Here is a 15,988-nt window from a genome sequence, read left to right as displayed (position 1 = left end):
AATTTTAAATCATTAAAACCACACAAAAACTATCATCTAGAATATATTTTTTTAGGGCATTTGAATTATACATTATGTTAGTTTCTTTAAAACCCGTGAATTGCCATGGGTAATGGATGTGAATTTCTTTAAAACGCATGGTGGTGACTCTTTGAGTGATAGAACATGCATCAAATTTATTGCTAATCTTTAAAGAACTAGTTAATGGACTTACATCATGTTAAATTTATAATTAATTTTGATAAAGTAATCCAATTAATATTTTAATTGTGAACTGAATTAACATATGTGAATTTTATGGGTAGAAATTCATTAACTCAGTTCCATTGTTATTGATGAGCTGATAACGAAAATGAATATAAAACTCTAAGTGAGATTGTGATCCCAGTAGGATTAAAGTAATAAAACTTCTTTCTTTCCATCCGAAAGAAAATGAATCTCAATTCAAATTCAATTTACAATTTTCATCGTCTATTTTCATTGTATGAATTTGGTATAAATTTCAATGATGAGATTCTATTTAGAATTTATATGAATCGTTTAGGATTCATATACGGTATCCAATTCATGTTTAGAAACTCTATCAATTAGTAATTCCATTAATAAATCGGCAATTGTAGAAGCATAAGATTTTACCAAGTAAATAATAGCTAGACAAATTGCATTAAAACTAGAAAGGAAGTGAGATGACCACAAACAAGTACATTCAAAGTTGCTCTTGTAAAAAGATCATTTTGTAATTTGTAGGAACAGATTAAAATAGTAAGGAATTGGGGGCAAAAGATGGAGCATCTGTTTTCTCATGGTAAGATTAAGCCATGACAGCAGTTTACATAGAACGGTAGTTCAGAGGGATTACGTTGGTAGGGTAGGAGGCCAATATCCAGAGGGCTATCATCCAGAATATAACGTTTATGAAATCAAGAAAATAAAAAAAACTGATCTCTCTAAACTTATTTGGCAAATCAGCTTGCCTGGTCAAGATTCGGAACACCAGGTGATTCGAGGTTCGGCTTAGGCTGGTTACTCGCATTTGTATCATCCATAGGCTTAAGGGACTTCGGTTTCTCTGTGACATGCTGAGAAGGAAGCCTCTCGGGATGACCACGAGTCTCACTCGACTCAGATTCCACCTTCCTCTTCAACTTTTTCTTTGCGTCCTCAGGGTTTGTTCTCACGTCGACACCTCTAGCCTTGTCAGGATTTTTCACTACAGGTGGGATAGAATCAGTATAAGGTTGTGCCGAATCCACTAATGCGCTGGTTGAACCGGCAACTTGATTGGGAACAAGCTTGATGGGCGGGAGGTACTTTGCAGCTGTATCAGCAGTGGCTGGAGGTGCCCTCTCTTGCCCGCTCCGTAATTGAGAAGCTGAGGTTGGATTAGACTCGTCTGCTCTCATTGCGGAAGCCAACTTTTTTCTTTTGATCCTCTCTTCATCGCGAACCTGAGCAGAATGCGAAACAATGTCAGTTTTTAGGAGCATACTTGAAGCAAGAAAGTTCAATAGTAACACAAAGCATAGGATCGAAATCCGAGATCAGACTATTTTGCACGAAAAAATGTTATTTCTGATAATTTACTATATTACTGTCTATTTACTATATCTCTATTGATTTAGAAACAGTCAGTGTGCGTAATCAAATGATCTAAAATCATGAATTTTCACAATGCAAATTGGGGCAAAAAAAATTCTCTTGCTCTTCAGCAGTATCTTTAAGGCAATTCTTGCCTATAAACTATTTATTACTTGCGCTCGGTTGTGGGCAAGAGTTTTTTTGTTACTTCAGAAACTTCAATAAAGTTATGCAGGGGTAGAACTTTGACAAGATTGGGTTATAATACAACTTGGTTGTTCACCAAACACAAGGCCATTTATCATATTTACAAGCATATGCATTCAAATGATATGTTTTCGATTATCATCGATATTACCACATGGCACTAACTACGCTGTGAATTGGCAGCTCTATTCTAGCAACTGCAGAAACTAAAGAGAATCTTATGTATGGATCAAACAAAAACATCTTTCATCCCTATGACAGCATTGGGCAACAACAAAATGTATTGGAAGGATGCACTTTGTTCTCTCTTAATTAGTGAATGAAGAAAAAACACAGGCATGGCAGAATAATAGCTGAAGCCAGCTTTTCTATAACTGGATACTAAATAGAATTGCAATACAACATAACCGGCAGGTGTAATTCTGTTTATCTTGTCCGAGATGTGGACTAATCAAGTGGAATTACCCAGTAATCCAAATTAACAAATGTGATTCACCAAACATAAGATTTCATACACAGCAGTACTTATGAGGAATCAAAAGTAGAAAGAAACAAATGAACTGAGATTCAAGATTCATTATTCTTAATTTATATTTATTTTCACTAAAATTAATCATAAATTTCAGGCAAAGAGAATATCAGCTTCAGCGACTCTAAATCAATAAATAACTGCATATTAACAAATCTGCTAACATTCTTTTTTTGAAAAAAAAAAGATTTATGAAGTAATAACACTTGGATACAAAAAGTGTTAAATGAAACATAATCATGCTCATTACAGATAAATAACAAACTAATAAATTAATATAAGGTTCAGCTAATAAAAGAATTTGCAAAAGGTCACAGATAGGTGGGATATATTAAGACCTTATGATGCCTGTAAAGTGCTCTTTTCCTTTCTTTCGATCTGTAAATGGCATCTTTAATGCCTACATTATCCATGTAACCATTAGGCCACAATTCTGCAAGCTGGGATGCAGAACAAATATTTCAATAATAATAATAATAATAATAATAATAATAATAATAATAAAAATCATCAAAGGTGAAACAAGATGACAAGGATGCATCTAGAAATTTTATCCAATGGTTCTTCCTTAGAATAAAGATGTACATAAAAATAACAATTAAAACTAGCAAGTAATATAGAGACTAAGCAAGCGGTCATTGTAACCATTCAGTATTACCTCTAAATAAAGCTTCCTGCTTTGAGGGCCTTTGTCCTCGTCCATTCCCTGAAATGAATAATGGAAAAAAATTATCAAATAACCCAACATCCAATACCTGACTTGGAGCTTGGAATCCTAGTTGTGCAGCCCAAGATCTGCAGCATGTACTGGTTCGAGTGGAAGGTCTAGTGTGGGCCAGGATTGACATGGCAGAGCGGGTCAGGTAAGCAAAGACATGTGACAGCCCATACTGTTTGTATACTGGTAGGAACATTGCACTCTTTGTCCAGTGAAATACCACACTGGCACAAAACTGAGACCTCGAACCTTGTGCAGACTAAAAATGGATTATTAGAGTATTCAACTTGCTCTGGATAATGTAACAATATGCTCATAATCCTACTAGCACAGGCTTTTTAAAATTCCTCTGAAACTGACACCGACAAAATCTAATCTTAAAGTAGTCCCCTCAGACTATCTATTTCTGTCCTAGTTTATTAGAGAATTTTGTACCAAAACTTGTATCTCATCGTAAAAAGAAACAAAACATTAGCAGCCATTGGTACCTCTACATACAAATCATAGAGTTCACAGATCTTGTCTTCTAGTGCAGAATCCATACTGTATTTTCCTTTCAGGGCTCTTCTTTCGTCATTATTGATTTCCTTAAAGTCAATCGATGAACCTTCTTGTTGCTCAGCCAACTGAAAGGCAAATGCAACATAAGAACTGAAAAGGCAATAGCTGAAATAAATTCTTTGATAATATGAAAAATTTCTCGCCTCACAGGTTGATGATAAAGTATGATAGGCAACAATAACAAGCCACCAATCCCAACAATTTGGGGTTATGGATCTGTCCCACAATGAACTCTATGGAACAATAAAAAATGATATGCAATCTCAGAAATTTACATGCCCATCAATTAACTATTACCTGGGGCCTCAACTGAGAAACACGTGCTCTGACCATCTCATTAACCTCCCTTTTTATTTGCTGGAATCTATCGGCTTTCTGCTGTTTTGCTGAATTGCCGACCTCAACCATTGTTCTCATATTTTTCTAATAAAATGTTAGAAAGAAAAAGAATTAACAGGAGTGAATGAAAATACAGCATATGTACCACAAAAAATATTCACCGATCAAATAGAGAATGTATTTAAAAAAATTGCATTAACAAGACTTCATGTCCCATAAAACTATTGTTTTACATAATAAATCTCTTCCCAACCAATAACGAAATATTAAGATGGAAGCAGAATTGACTAGTTATTGAAGCACGAAATAGCTGCGATTACAATTTCTAGCCACGAGAAGTTCATGTAGTAGTTTATTGCAACTGACAGCCTTGATTTATTTATCATTTTGCATATTCTTGGCCATCCATCATTTCAAATGTTGATCCATATTGGTCGGCACAACCAAAATGTGTTGTTCCGACTGTTAACCCATACTGTTATTGTGTCAGCACGTGTATATTAATGTGATGCATGTGCCAATATAGTTTTGATGGTACCAATAAAAATAGGGTCTTACCTTGTCCAGTATCATTTTGAACGACCAATACAAGAGCACTCTTCTCATGAAAACCTTTTATTTCATCAGCTAGTCATGAGGAAAAGATTAAATACTATAGAAAGAGGGGGCAGAGCAGTAAAAAAATCACCAATTGGAGAACCAACAACAATAATAAAGAAGAGTGACATTTGAATCAGAGAGACTGACATGCATCCATATCATATTGTGCACGCTCCAGTTCCAACTTTGTGAGTCCAACTCAATCTACCAATTCCATCTCCCAAAGATTAATCAAGATATAGATGTGATGTCATAGGAGCATTAGTTCATCCAGGTCTTGGAGAATCGAACTCAATAGGATGCTACAAGAACCAAAGCTCAAATCTATAGTCATTGTGGTATTTGTAAGGCATGATCAGATACTTGCTTAAATGTTTGTACCTTATTGCTCCAATTCACAATCTAATAGTTATTGGTTAATATTTAGAGGCAAACAAGTAACGAAGAAGTAGATTAAAAAATTAAAAGACGTTTGAATTGATCTCAGTGCACTTTTAAACATGCTAAGTGTCAGCATGACATGATATTGAGACTACACTATTCCAGCTTCTTGATTGAAACTTCGGCAAAAAATGATGCTTTACCTCTTGTAGTTATGACACAAGTACTGAAATTTAAAGCCATTATATTAAATTAATAAAAGGTATATCATTGGACTAGGGAAATAATGTCATAACTATATCTAGTCAACATAGAGTGGCATAACTATATCATTAGACTAGGGAAATCATAAATCATAACTATGTTCAGTCATCATAGAGCGGCATAACTATTTTCTACTCCATTGAATTGGTTGAAGTGTCTAGTAAGAATAATGAGAAGAGTGATGGGTTGGAAACATATTATTCTAGCCAAAGATCGAAATTATAGCATGGAACGTGTTATTAAGCTTATGGTTATCACACAAGTACTGAAATTTGAAGTCATTATTTTAATTTAATAAAAGGTATATCAGTATACTGGGTAAATAGTAAGTCATAGGCTCGTATTCCTTCAACACAGAACATAACTAATTTTATGCTCCATTGAACTGGTTGAAGCGTCAAGAAAAGTGAGACTAATGAGCATAGAAAATCCCAACAAATTTCAGGGGACACATTGAAAAAAATAATTATAATCACCAATTTATCATCACCCTCTAGCATGCCAGTATAATTGTAAAATATGTGAGATCAGCCCTCATGACCACAAACAAGGATAAGAAAGAAATGAAGGGGATCTTAATACCAAACAGTACCCAATAGCATAATTTAAATTCTCAGAGAAGTTACCTTCAATGTCTTGCGCTGCATTAGGTGACCTAGAATGCCCATAAGTCGATCCACCAACTCATCTTCTGAGATTTTACCTTGGCTTGCCTAAGAAAAGGTGAATTCTTTTTTGTTACTAATTCAGATGTGAAAAAGAATTCGGCATTTCATATAATTCATAGGTAAACAAGATAAGAAATGCATAAGAGTCAAAGAGAAAAGTGCCAAAATGTTGTTGGCATGTTGGAATTCTATCATGTGTTAGCAGAAGTGGCTGGTACGAAGAGGCTCAACAGTTTTATAAAGAAAACAACATTAGGTATCATGAAACATTCGGTAAGCGTCAATTTAGTCAGACCCACAGATATTGTATCATCAAAAAATTGCAAGAAACCTTTTTCTTCTTCCAGTTACTCAAGGTTATCTAATGTTAGTCTGTATCATGAAACATAACTGTAATGATTTTAATGATATAGCTTTGCAAATAGCTCGATGGATGGATAAAATCAACATATAGTCAGACCCATATAATTGAGACAAACACAACCAGGCCTCATTGTGATAATGATTATCGTGAATCATTTTTTAAATCATAAGAATATAAAAGTTATAAAATAGGCTAAAATTCCAACTCAGAATAGTTTGTACATCCTAAAAATATGACATTAGATACTACTGTTTAATAGCAAAAATATAAATGAAGTCCAATCATTATTCATAAAAAAAAGGTTCAGATCACAAGCAAAAAGTGTGATCATTAGATTTGAAATTCACTGTCAGATAGACAATAGGAAATTTTAATGCTGACTGCTACTTGTTTCTGACTTTGAGTCCACTGGCATATGCAAATGAAGATAGGAAGGGGAAGAAAACAATACTGCATGAAGAGGAAACACAAATTAGATATGTAATTTTATCGCTTCATGTTCCATGAGCAATCTTTTGGTAGCTTTGCAGCTTATGCAAGACAAAGAAACATTACTGGGCATTCCTATCAATAATACTATTATATAAAGCATTAAAGAGTAATTAAGAACTACGATGTCTAGCAGTCATAGCCAAAGTTTAGGTGGCAATATTGGTGAATGGCCCACATGATATCAGTTCAGGTGCCAATATTGCTGAATGGACAAAATGACATTGGTTCAGCTGCCAATATTGGTGAACAGCCAACATGATATCGGTTTAAGTGCCAATATTGGTGAATGGACAAAATGATATTGGTTCAAGTGACAAAATTGATGAATGGCCAAAACAATATTGGTTTCAATGTCAACACTCCTACCATGTGTTGGTATGGATTGTTGGAAGAAGTTCCACCATTGTTTTAGAGCTAGAGCCGGCCATCCCAAGGTGTTCCATGTCTTGGAGATTGGCCATAATGCTACATGGTGCCTGGTTGTGGGTGCCACATAAGGTATTTAAATCTCACTGAAGTTTTAAATAACTGAAGTTTTATATGACAATACTTTTGTGTTTTCTAGCAAAGCCATAAATTATCTCACTGAAAAGCAAAAAAAACATTGTCTGTCCTATTAGTTGCATTTAACACATATATCGAACTAAGTTCCTTTTGATACAGAACCACATTTGGTATATGAACTAAGGAATCCAGAGAAGTCCCATTCTCCTAGCCAAAAATCACTAAATCCCATATGCCTACTCAAAATCAAAACATATTAAACAAAATTTTGTAAAATCTCAGTATGAGCTCCACATACATAGAAAAACAGTAGTATGTTGATGTTTTTCTCTTAAGTAGCAGTGGAGACATCTACAACGTAATGAGAATAAGTTCAATACCGATAATCGGGCTACTTTAGCAAGCTTCTGTTTTACTGGCTGGGGAAGCCTCCTCTTGATGCTTTGGAATGCAGGATCTGCATCTTGAACAACAAGGGTTGGTGGTCTACCTACAGAGAGTTTTCAAGTCACTTATAAAAACAAAAATGATGAAAAGGAGGCTTCTTGAAGTTCAAAAAAATATTGAAAACAAATACACAATCTAGAGTTCAGAAGATTTACATTCAGCCACTATCATTTCAAGGTCGCGAATAGCCCGTTCAAGTGTTGTACCTTTAGGTCTAACAGAGGAACCTTCTTTCGCCCTTGAGGATGATTGCTGCTGCAATACATCAACCAATGGCAAAGCACAGAAAATGAATTAGATATATCAAATATATTTCCAGCCACAAATAACGCATAGCAGGTATTCTACAGTCTACAGAATAGCAGCAGGGACAATAATGGCAATCAAAACTCAAAATAACTTCAACTAGTCTTAACTAATTGCTTCAGTAAAGATGTAATGAAAGAATGTAAAAGAATTAGTGAGCAGTTGCATATGAGACAATTTTTTTTTACTGAAACTAAAAGTGAAGATCCATTGGCAGCATAATCACTTGTTGGAATTGCTGGTGTGTGCAAAACAATTAATCTTTAACAAATTTTTTGTTCACTATGAATATATATTTTACGAGATCTTAGCAAGCCCATGATCCTTTAATTGGGAAAGAAGGTAGGGAAAAAAATAAGGCATTTATCTACTTATCTCTCCCTCACTCATTGATTCGCCAAACTTTTACAGCAGATAGAGGTATTCTAGAATTCTTCCTCCAGTTAGTGGTATTCTAACTACATAATAACAACTAATCACATAACTAATTTACCTATTCATAAATCTCAAGTTATTCCCACAGAAAACTAGTTTAGGGATCATTTGTGTAAAAGAAGAAAATTGGTAATCCATCTTAAAGAACCAGTTAGAACAAATGCTCTAGAATGCAGATTTCACCATGTCCATGTTTGCGTAGAGAGAAATGTAAGCATATTTATATGGTAGTCTCATGGTTGATTGTTGTGCTGACATGATGAAAATCTCTCTATATGGTAGTCTCATGGTTGATTGAGTGTGAATTTTCATCTGCCATGTCAGAAGAACAATCAACATTTTCATCTGCTGATTTCACCATGCATATGTCACTTGGTGTACTCCACCAAGACAATACATTTGAACTTTCAACTCTACAAATCCTATGGTTTATGAATGTGAATTTAAATCATTTTCCTTAAAATATCAGAGCATTAACTTTTTCTTTTATTAAAAGGATTTTTAAAAAACTAGTTTTTGAAATAGGTAGATTGCTAAGCCAAATGGACAGGCTCTTAAAATTACCAAATGTAAGCAGATGCATTACCAATGTTTTTTTTCCCAAAACAAAAAACTACAAACATTTTTATTTTGTAGGAGACACTCCCTTCTGCCCATACAATCACTGTGAACAAAATTCAGATTCAGAACAGATGTGAAGGTTCATAGCAAATATAAAAGTCAGATAAACCTAAGTCATAGAAAGCTGAAATGATGTTCATTATCTAATACAATAAACACCAAAGCACAGAGAACTAACCAATGAATGTACAGGATATGAACTCCCAGGGGAATTCATGGAAAAGGCATCGCTGGTACTGTATCTATCCACACGCCTAACCTTTGTGGATGCTTCCCTAGTTTCACCATTGAGCAGCTTTTTTGGCTGAAAATCTACTTGAACTTTGTCACGAAATGCTTGATCTAAAGAATCACTGGTTCTTGACCTGTGAGTAGCTCCAGTGCCTGCTTTATGCTTATCAAAATCCTTCAACTCAGAAGGTGTAGACAAAATGTCTTTATATGGTAGTCTCATGGTTGATTGTTCTTCTGACATGGTAAAATCAGCAGATTTCCTTTTACTGACTGTTGTAGTGGCTTTTGATCTATATTTTAAAGATCTTCCTTCCTCATTGTAATGTCCACCATATGATGCATAAACTTTTGCAGGATTTAATTTCCTTCCCACCACTGAACCACTCCTAGCAGCATCTTTAGCTCGCACATTCCCAGCATTTGGTGGGTTATCAGAAACAATGGCATGACTACCCTCACTGTGTAGCTTGGGAGTATCTTTTCTTCTCCTTTTTTTGGGTACCTCTTTAGGTGACAAGCTAGACTCACTGTTTGCAGAGAAAATCATAGCAAAAATCTTGTGAAATTATTATTTAATTTACAAACCAGAAAAACTTAAACATTCATTGAATTCACGATAGGCAACAAAACCAATGAATAATACTTTCACTACATAAATCAAATTTCAAGAAAATTCCAGATAGGAGAGGCCATTTTAGGAATATATTCTACCATTTCTGTGTTTCTTGAGATAAATGGCTAACAAAGGTAACACCCAAGAAAAGGGCAGATAAATCAGAAAGACCATGATATTCTTAGCTAAAAAAATCACCACTTGTTGGATTAACATCACTAATAGCAGCCTCCCTTAAAAAAGCTAATGCAATAATATTGAAAATTATCTCAGGACAAGCATCAAAGTATAAAATGGCAAGAGGCATACAAATTAGAAAAAAGAGTTTTCAGCATCAATGTTCACAGATTTGAAAACATTTCCATTTTAAAGAATTACTAGAATAATTCAAAGCAGCTGGCATTATGCAGTCAATCATACCAAGGAAATTCATGAAAAGCCAACTAGTTGTAGATCCTAAATTATATTCAAATGCTTAAGTAAAAATAACTGTTAAGAGGTATTAGTATTAACAGAATTATAGTGTAGCAAGTTCAGTCCCGCATTGATATTTCAGTTTAGGAATATATCCAATGTTCTATACATATCCATGTTAATATTTCAATTTAGGATTATTGTGACATTTTTTGTTCTCTGTGTGAGATACTTTCCAATGTTTCATCAATTTTGTCTCAATTTTCAATGTAATTTGAGGGTTTGTTTTGTTATTGCATCAGTTAAGAAATAAATAAGTTTTTTTATATATTGATGTGCTTCCATCAATAAACCACAAAAGAATGTTGGTTAAAGTTGCAATTTCGGATTTCATTGCTGCAGATAACACAATGGCAAAAAAATATAATACTTGATTGAAAATTCTAGACAACCGCAGTGACATCTGAGATGACTTTAAATAAAAGATATATTTAGAGAACATAAAACAAAACAGTTGTTTCAAATAAAGCAAACAAATACCAAGGAAATACAAATTATGTGGCAGAAGCTTACATTTGCTCTAATTTTCCTTTGTTGACAAAATATCCATTATGTTTTGTTGACATTTTGTCTACTTGAAAGTATTCATCCTGCAAAAAGCAGCATATTCAATATAATCTTTCAATGTTAAACCAGCAAATAAGAAGAAAACAGAATTAAAGGCATCATTAATCAAATGTAAGATGGAAGACAATCTTTGATGCGCCCTCCAATCCAGAACTTAAAGGGAACAAGCAATCCATACAAATACAACTTGGCAACCAGACGGTAGGTAGGTGCTAGCTCAATTTCTTCTCAGGATATATGCTGCCAGTCAGGGCCTCCTAATAAATAGCAAGACAGACATATGTCGATCGTCTTGGGACCCATTCATCGTAGGCTGAGATTTGCCATAAAACGCAATCGAAAGATAGATGGTCGGTTGAACATCGCATTGACCAGGTGCAAGTGGTCTCAGTTTAGATGAGCACTTAGTATGTGCAGTGTCTAAGATGTTGACCAGTTCAGTCCCCCTATCAGTTGCCTTATGTCCTAATTCTTTTTGAATGGTTCAACATGCAATAGATATTGTTTCAGGTTTGCAAGTATTAAACATTCAAATAAACCTACAAGAACTAGTTATACTTAAATCACAAGACAAATGACTTGAGGGAAGGGCTTATTTGAGAAATCATGAGTCCTCGTGTTGTTTTGGTACCATTGAACCCAAAATAGGAGGACAGTGTGCATCAACAATAGAGCTATCAACAAAAGTGAACATTCACCTACCTAGACTTCATAGATCTAATGGTAGTATCACAATGGCTCTCCAATAGATCAACCAATCAAAATCAAGATTAATGACGAATGGAAGATGTTTTAAGAACATAATCAGAGTTGTATGAATGGATAGTGCTGCCCTTCGAATTCGTGCGTCTCAAACACTCTAAGCACATTAATAAGCGCAATGAATCTGAGATCCTTTATAGGAAAAGGTTGATAGTCTACTCTAATGGAATCTTCATAAGACATACAAAAACATGACTTGAAGTATGCATAGCTTATCATTGAATGTCAATCTCAAGAATGTTCCTTCTCACAAACTCTGGTACGATTAGTCGAGCTCATCATTTTTTCATAGGTGCTTTTATGAATTCTAGAAAAATTAGGATATCTAAAGATTCTAGTAAAATTAGAAAAATTGAAATTTGACTTGAATCAGACTAATCAACCTAGCATAAGGAGTTTTTTGCTATCATCTCAGCATCAAGACAAGCTACTTCTATAAGTGGGTATTATAAGCATCAATCTTTGGTGACACCAACTTGATCACCAACTTGACACCAACTTGAAATGTTAATGAAGAGAATCACTAACAAGAAAATTTGTGTTTTTTCACATCATAGAACATATTAATTCAGATTTCAACTAAGTACTTTAGGACTTGAAAATAGATCTTGAAGGATAAAATAGAGGGATGGGTCTGGGGTAAAAAAAAAATGTAACTTCAAATCAATCAATAAAATCATAAAACAAGTTACATATTATCTTAAACTAAGATGTTGTTATCTCTCAATTTAGACATTAATTGTCTATTATATGATTTTTGTTGCAATGCTTTAGAAGATATGCAGATGAGAAGTAGTCATAATGCATATTCTGTGTGGAGGACTATAAAATCATATAGTACATTAATAAGATTTGACACTAATTGCGCATATTCTGATATGATTTCAGAAATCCTTAAGGGCTTATGCACACCAAGTACATAATCAAAAACAAAATGGAAATAAGGTCCACATATGTAATACAATGTTCCGATAGATGAAACAAAAAGTGGTAATGCTTCAAATTTTATATGTTCATATGCATAATTGTTAGTCTTCTAGCGGGAGTTCCTCCTTGGTTACCTTAGCTCAGGAAGCTTTTTTTTTTATTTTTCCTAAATTAGATCTATCAATCTCAATCCAACTATTATTTCTTTCAGTTGCATATGCAGTAGCATAGACCACTTCTTAAAACATGTAAATGAACATGATAGCCTCCATATATTTTTCCCGTACAATTACTTTGAGGATGGCATGACACTTGTTCAATGGAAAAATGGCCAACACCGATACTAGCTGGTGTGTTAGACCACCTTGACTATATTGAATTTGGATTCAAAGCCATAAGAAATTAAATTAGAACCAAAATATGCTGGTTTTATATCAAAAAAAGTATCCAGTTATTCAATTATAGAACAGAAGGAAAAAAAACATGAAAGATAAATTTTTCACGTATTCATGGTGCAACAATTATTTGAAAAATAAACAAAGATAGGAATGAAAAGAAGTGATGGTAAGATCCCATGGCTAACTATGGACATAGCATTTTTAGATAGATAAGTGTCACTAACCAATTCCGTATCATCTATAAAGGAGTCCTCCGTGTCATATTGATCATCATCTGGAATATCATCAAGTTCTTCATCACTGCTTTCATTTCCCTAGGTCAACAAACTTACACTTATCAAGCCATGAACCAGAGTGTAAGAGAATGGAGAATATGATTTCATAAAAATCTAAACAAACCCCACAAGAAGGAACTTGAATGTAAGAAGCACTTCATACCACGTAAAGGCGTTCAATCTTCTCTATAACCGCACTAAAACGATTCGGAGGCGGAACTGCATCTTTTGGCTCTTCCGTTGAAGGCTGATTATCCCACAAACAATAAACTCAATTTTTACAGAATTCAATATTGAATAAGTAACAAGCATCCAAAATTACGAACAAATTTAAACTGGATAAAATGCACATCACAGTTGAAAGTAGCGCATTGCAAACTAATTGGGCTCACTTGTCGGCAAAAGCCAAATGCATAAATCACAACAGCAAGAAAAGCAATTCGCAAACCAGGCAAACCCTAAGCACGAAAATTCGCCCGAGAAGCAGCACATGAAAAGTAGTAGTGAGATCATGGAAACCCTACCGCAGCGACTTCTCCGGGCTGCGCAGCGGGTGGCCGGTCAGCAGGACCAGCAACGGGAGGATCTCCAAGCCCCTTACCGTTTTCCTTAAGCAACCGCTTCCAGGACACAATGGTGGTCTCCCCAGGCTTGAGGGTCACCGAGAACCGCAGCCTCTGGTCCCCGCCAGCTGGCGGCGGCTCTTTCTGCAGGGCGACGGCAGTGGAAGAGGGCGGGGCCACCGACGCCGCCGGGGGCGGCGGTGGAGACGGCGCGATCGGAGGCGGGGCGGCGGGGGCAGCAGCAGAAGTGGAAGGCGCCGCGGGGAAGGCATCGGCGGAAGCCCTAGCGGCGGCATCCATGGCAGGAGCAGGGGATTCCTACGGCATCGGGAGAGAGAGAGCGAGAAGGCGATTAGGGTTGGGAGAGAGATCGGAGATCGGCGATCGGCGATCGGTGATCGGGAGGATTGAGCATAGCAGACGCCGGAGGTCTTAAATAGCCGACCTTCGGCTGCGCGTGAAGCGAACCCGACTGTCGTCCTCCCGAATTGAGTATATCGATAACCTTTCATTTAATTCTCCATAATTTAACCCTCTTTTTTATTTTTTTTTAAATCTCTAATTGCACTTTTTGCTATATAAATTAGGAATACTTTTAATTATATTTATCCCTAATTATCAGGAACTTACTAGAAGGTTTGGTGTTATTTGATTCATGAAAAAAAAATATTTTTTGTATTTTATTTGATATTTGTCGTGGGTCGATGTGATCTAATTAAAAAGTCAAGATTCGATCTAAAAAGATAACAGATCAGGCAAAAAAATATACTTACGGGGTTGATTGACTTGGTCCTACCTCTGACTCGGCTACCTCAGTCCAGTATTCTACTCTACTCGGGCGCACATGCTTGACTCAGGTCGTAGCTCAAGTTGGGATCTGACACCCGAGTCAGCGAACAGGCTCGTCTCAAGATCTCTTATCTGACCTCCCTCAAGACCCTGCTTAACGCTCAATCGATTCTGCTCTGATCTTTTCTTTCATGCAGTCAATCGCTAAAAGGATCCAGACAATCATATGATAGGATGATTAACCTATTCCCCTATCAATGCAACATGATGGTGTCGTTTTGAAATGAATGACACAACTTTTCACTGTTGGGGTTGTGATGGGATGTCCCTTTTATTTAAATGAGATATCTACTCTGATAAATTTACATCTAGAATATTCTCTTTAATTGAGATAAGACGGGTTTTTCTTATTCTCTCATTGACTATTATATATCTCTTCTTTATCTCACAAAGACAAGTATGCACACTTACACATTCATGCTCAACACCTCAGTCCTTTTCTTTCTTTGATGAGAAAAACTGACTTGAGCATCCGAGCAATTGAACCAGGGCACCCTTGCCCTTCGTTCTTATCCTCTTCTATCTTGTCGTGCAGGTCTTAGTAGCGTCTCTGAATCCTTCAGCATCTTCCTTTCTTGTTCGCGATTACTAGGTACCACCTCTACAGTCAACTCCTCAACCAGGTGGGTGGTTGCTAGTCAGAAAGAATATCTCAACTGGAACACTATTTTTTAAGAAACAAAAATTAATTTTCTTATTCACATCTGACAAGTTATTTTATACGCGGCAAAAAATAACTTTAGATATTTGTTGAAAATAGAAAATCTGATCATTAAAAATAATATTATTTGATAATTTTTTCTTCTAACACATCTATCAAATAAATGTAAAATATAATTTATACATACATGCATATATATTTTAAGACTAACATAACCATCAGAGGTTTAAAGATCAAATAAAACAATAATAAAAAAAGAAATATCCCAAAATATTATTTAAAAAAATTCATCATCTAAGGAAATTCATAATTTAAGGAGAAACAGACTATTCAAAAATCGAACATGAAAGTTTCTTTTCATCCTACTCAAATAGTTATCTCAAAAAAAATTTATTTCTTATTTTAATAATTTATTTGAAAATTCCTACAAACAGGCAACTACTTCGTATTAAATTCCCACTAACTAATAATCCATTCTTCTTTTGTTACTTTCATTTTAAGAATTACCTATGATAATATATTTTTGTTACTTTCATTTTAAGAATTACCTATGATAAAAAGAAAAATAAAAATATGAAATTTTTGAGTACTATACTTCTCATTAAATAATGAATCTCTTTAAAAAGAATACTTTGAGACTCGTAAACGATT

The 15,988-nt window shown here is 35.1% G+C and overlaps 1 protein-coding gene across 2 annotated transcripts; it reads right to left on the bottom strand.

Moving 5' to 3' along the window:
• Positions 1 to 712: 712 nt before the first annotated feature.
• LOC141820033 (ubinuclein-1-like) lies at positions 713 to 14,302 on the bottom strand. Of its 2 annotated transcripts, XM_074707313.1 has the most exons (13): positions 13,789 to 14,302; positions 13,428 to 13,511; positions 13,214 to 13,303; positions 10,849 to 10,925; positions 9,193 to 9,775; positions 7,808 to 7,907; positions 7,586 to 7,695; positions 5,804 to 5,890; positions 3,891 to 4,016; positions 3,521 to 3,658; positions 2,973 to 3,020; positions 2,653 to 2,754; positions 713 to 1,448 (listed from the first exon to the last, which is right to left on the bottom strand). In XM_074707313.1, the coding sequence occupies exons 1-13, from the start codon at positions 14,125 to 14,127 to the stop codon at positions 966 to 968; spliced, it is 2,367 nt and encodes a 788-aa protein (XP_074563414.1). In that variant the 5' UTR covers positions 14,128 to 14,302; the 3' UTR covers positions 713 to 965. The 2 variants fall into 2 exon arrangements, with proteins under 2 accessions (XP_074563414.1, XP_074563415.1); XM_074707314.1 differs by lacking the exon at positions 3,521 to 3,658.
• Between the last annotated feature and the right edge of the window lie 1,686 nt (positions 14,303 to 15,988).

This window comes from Curcuma longa, unplaced genomic scaffold, assembly GCF_044706935.1.
Source record: "Curcuma longa cultivar G26 ecotype Majalengka, Jawa Barat unplaced genomic scaffold, ITB_CL_G26_1.1 utg2646_np1212_2152390_RagTag, whole genome shotgun sequence".
NCBI lineage: Eukaryota > Viridiplantae > Streptophyta > Magnoliopsida > Zingiberales > Zingiberaceae > Curcuma > Curcuma longa.
Note: the sequence above shows the minus strand (reverse complement) of the source record. Positions and strands in the feature narration are given on the sequence as shown.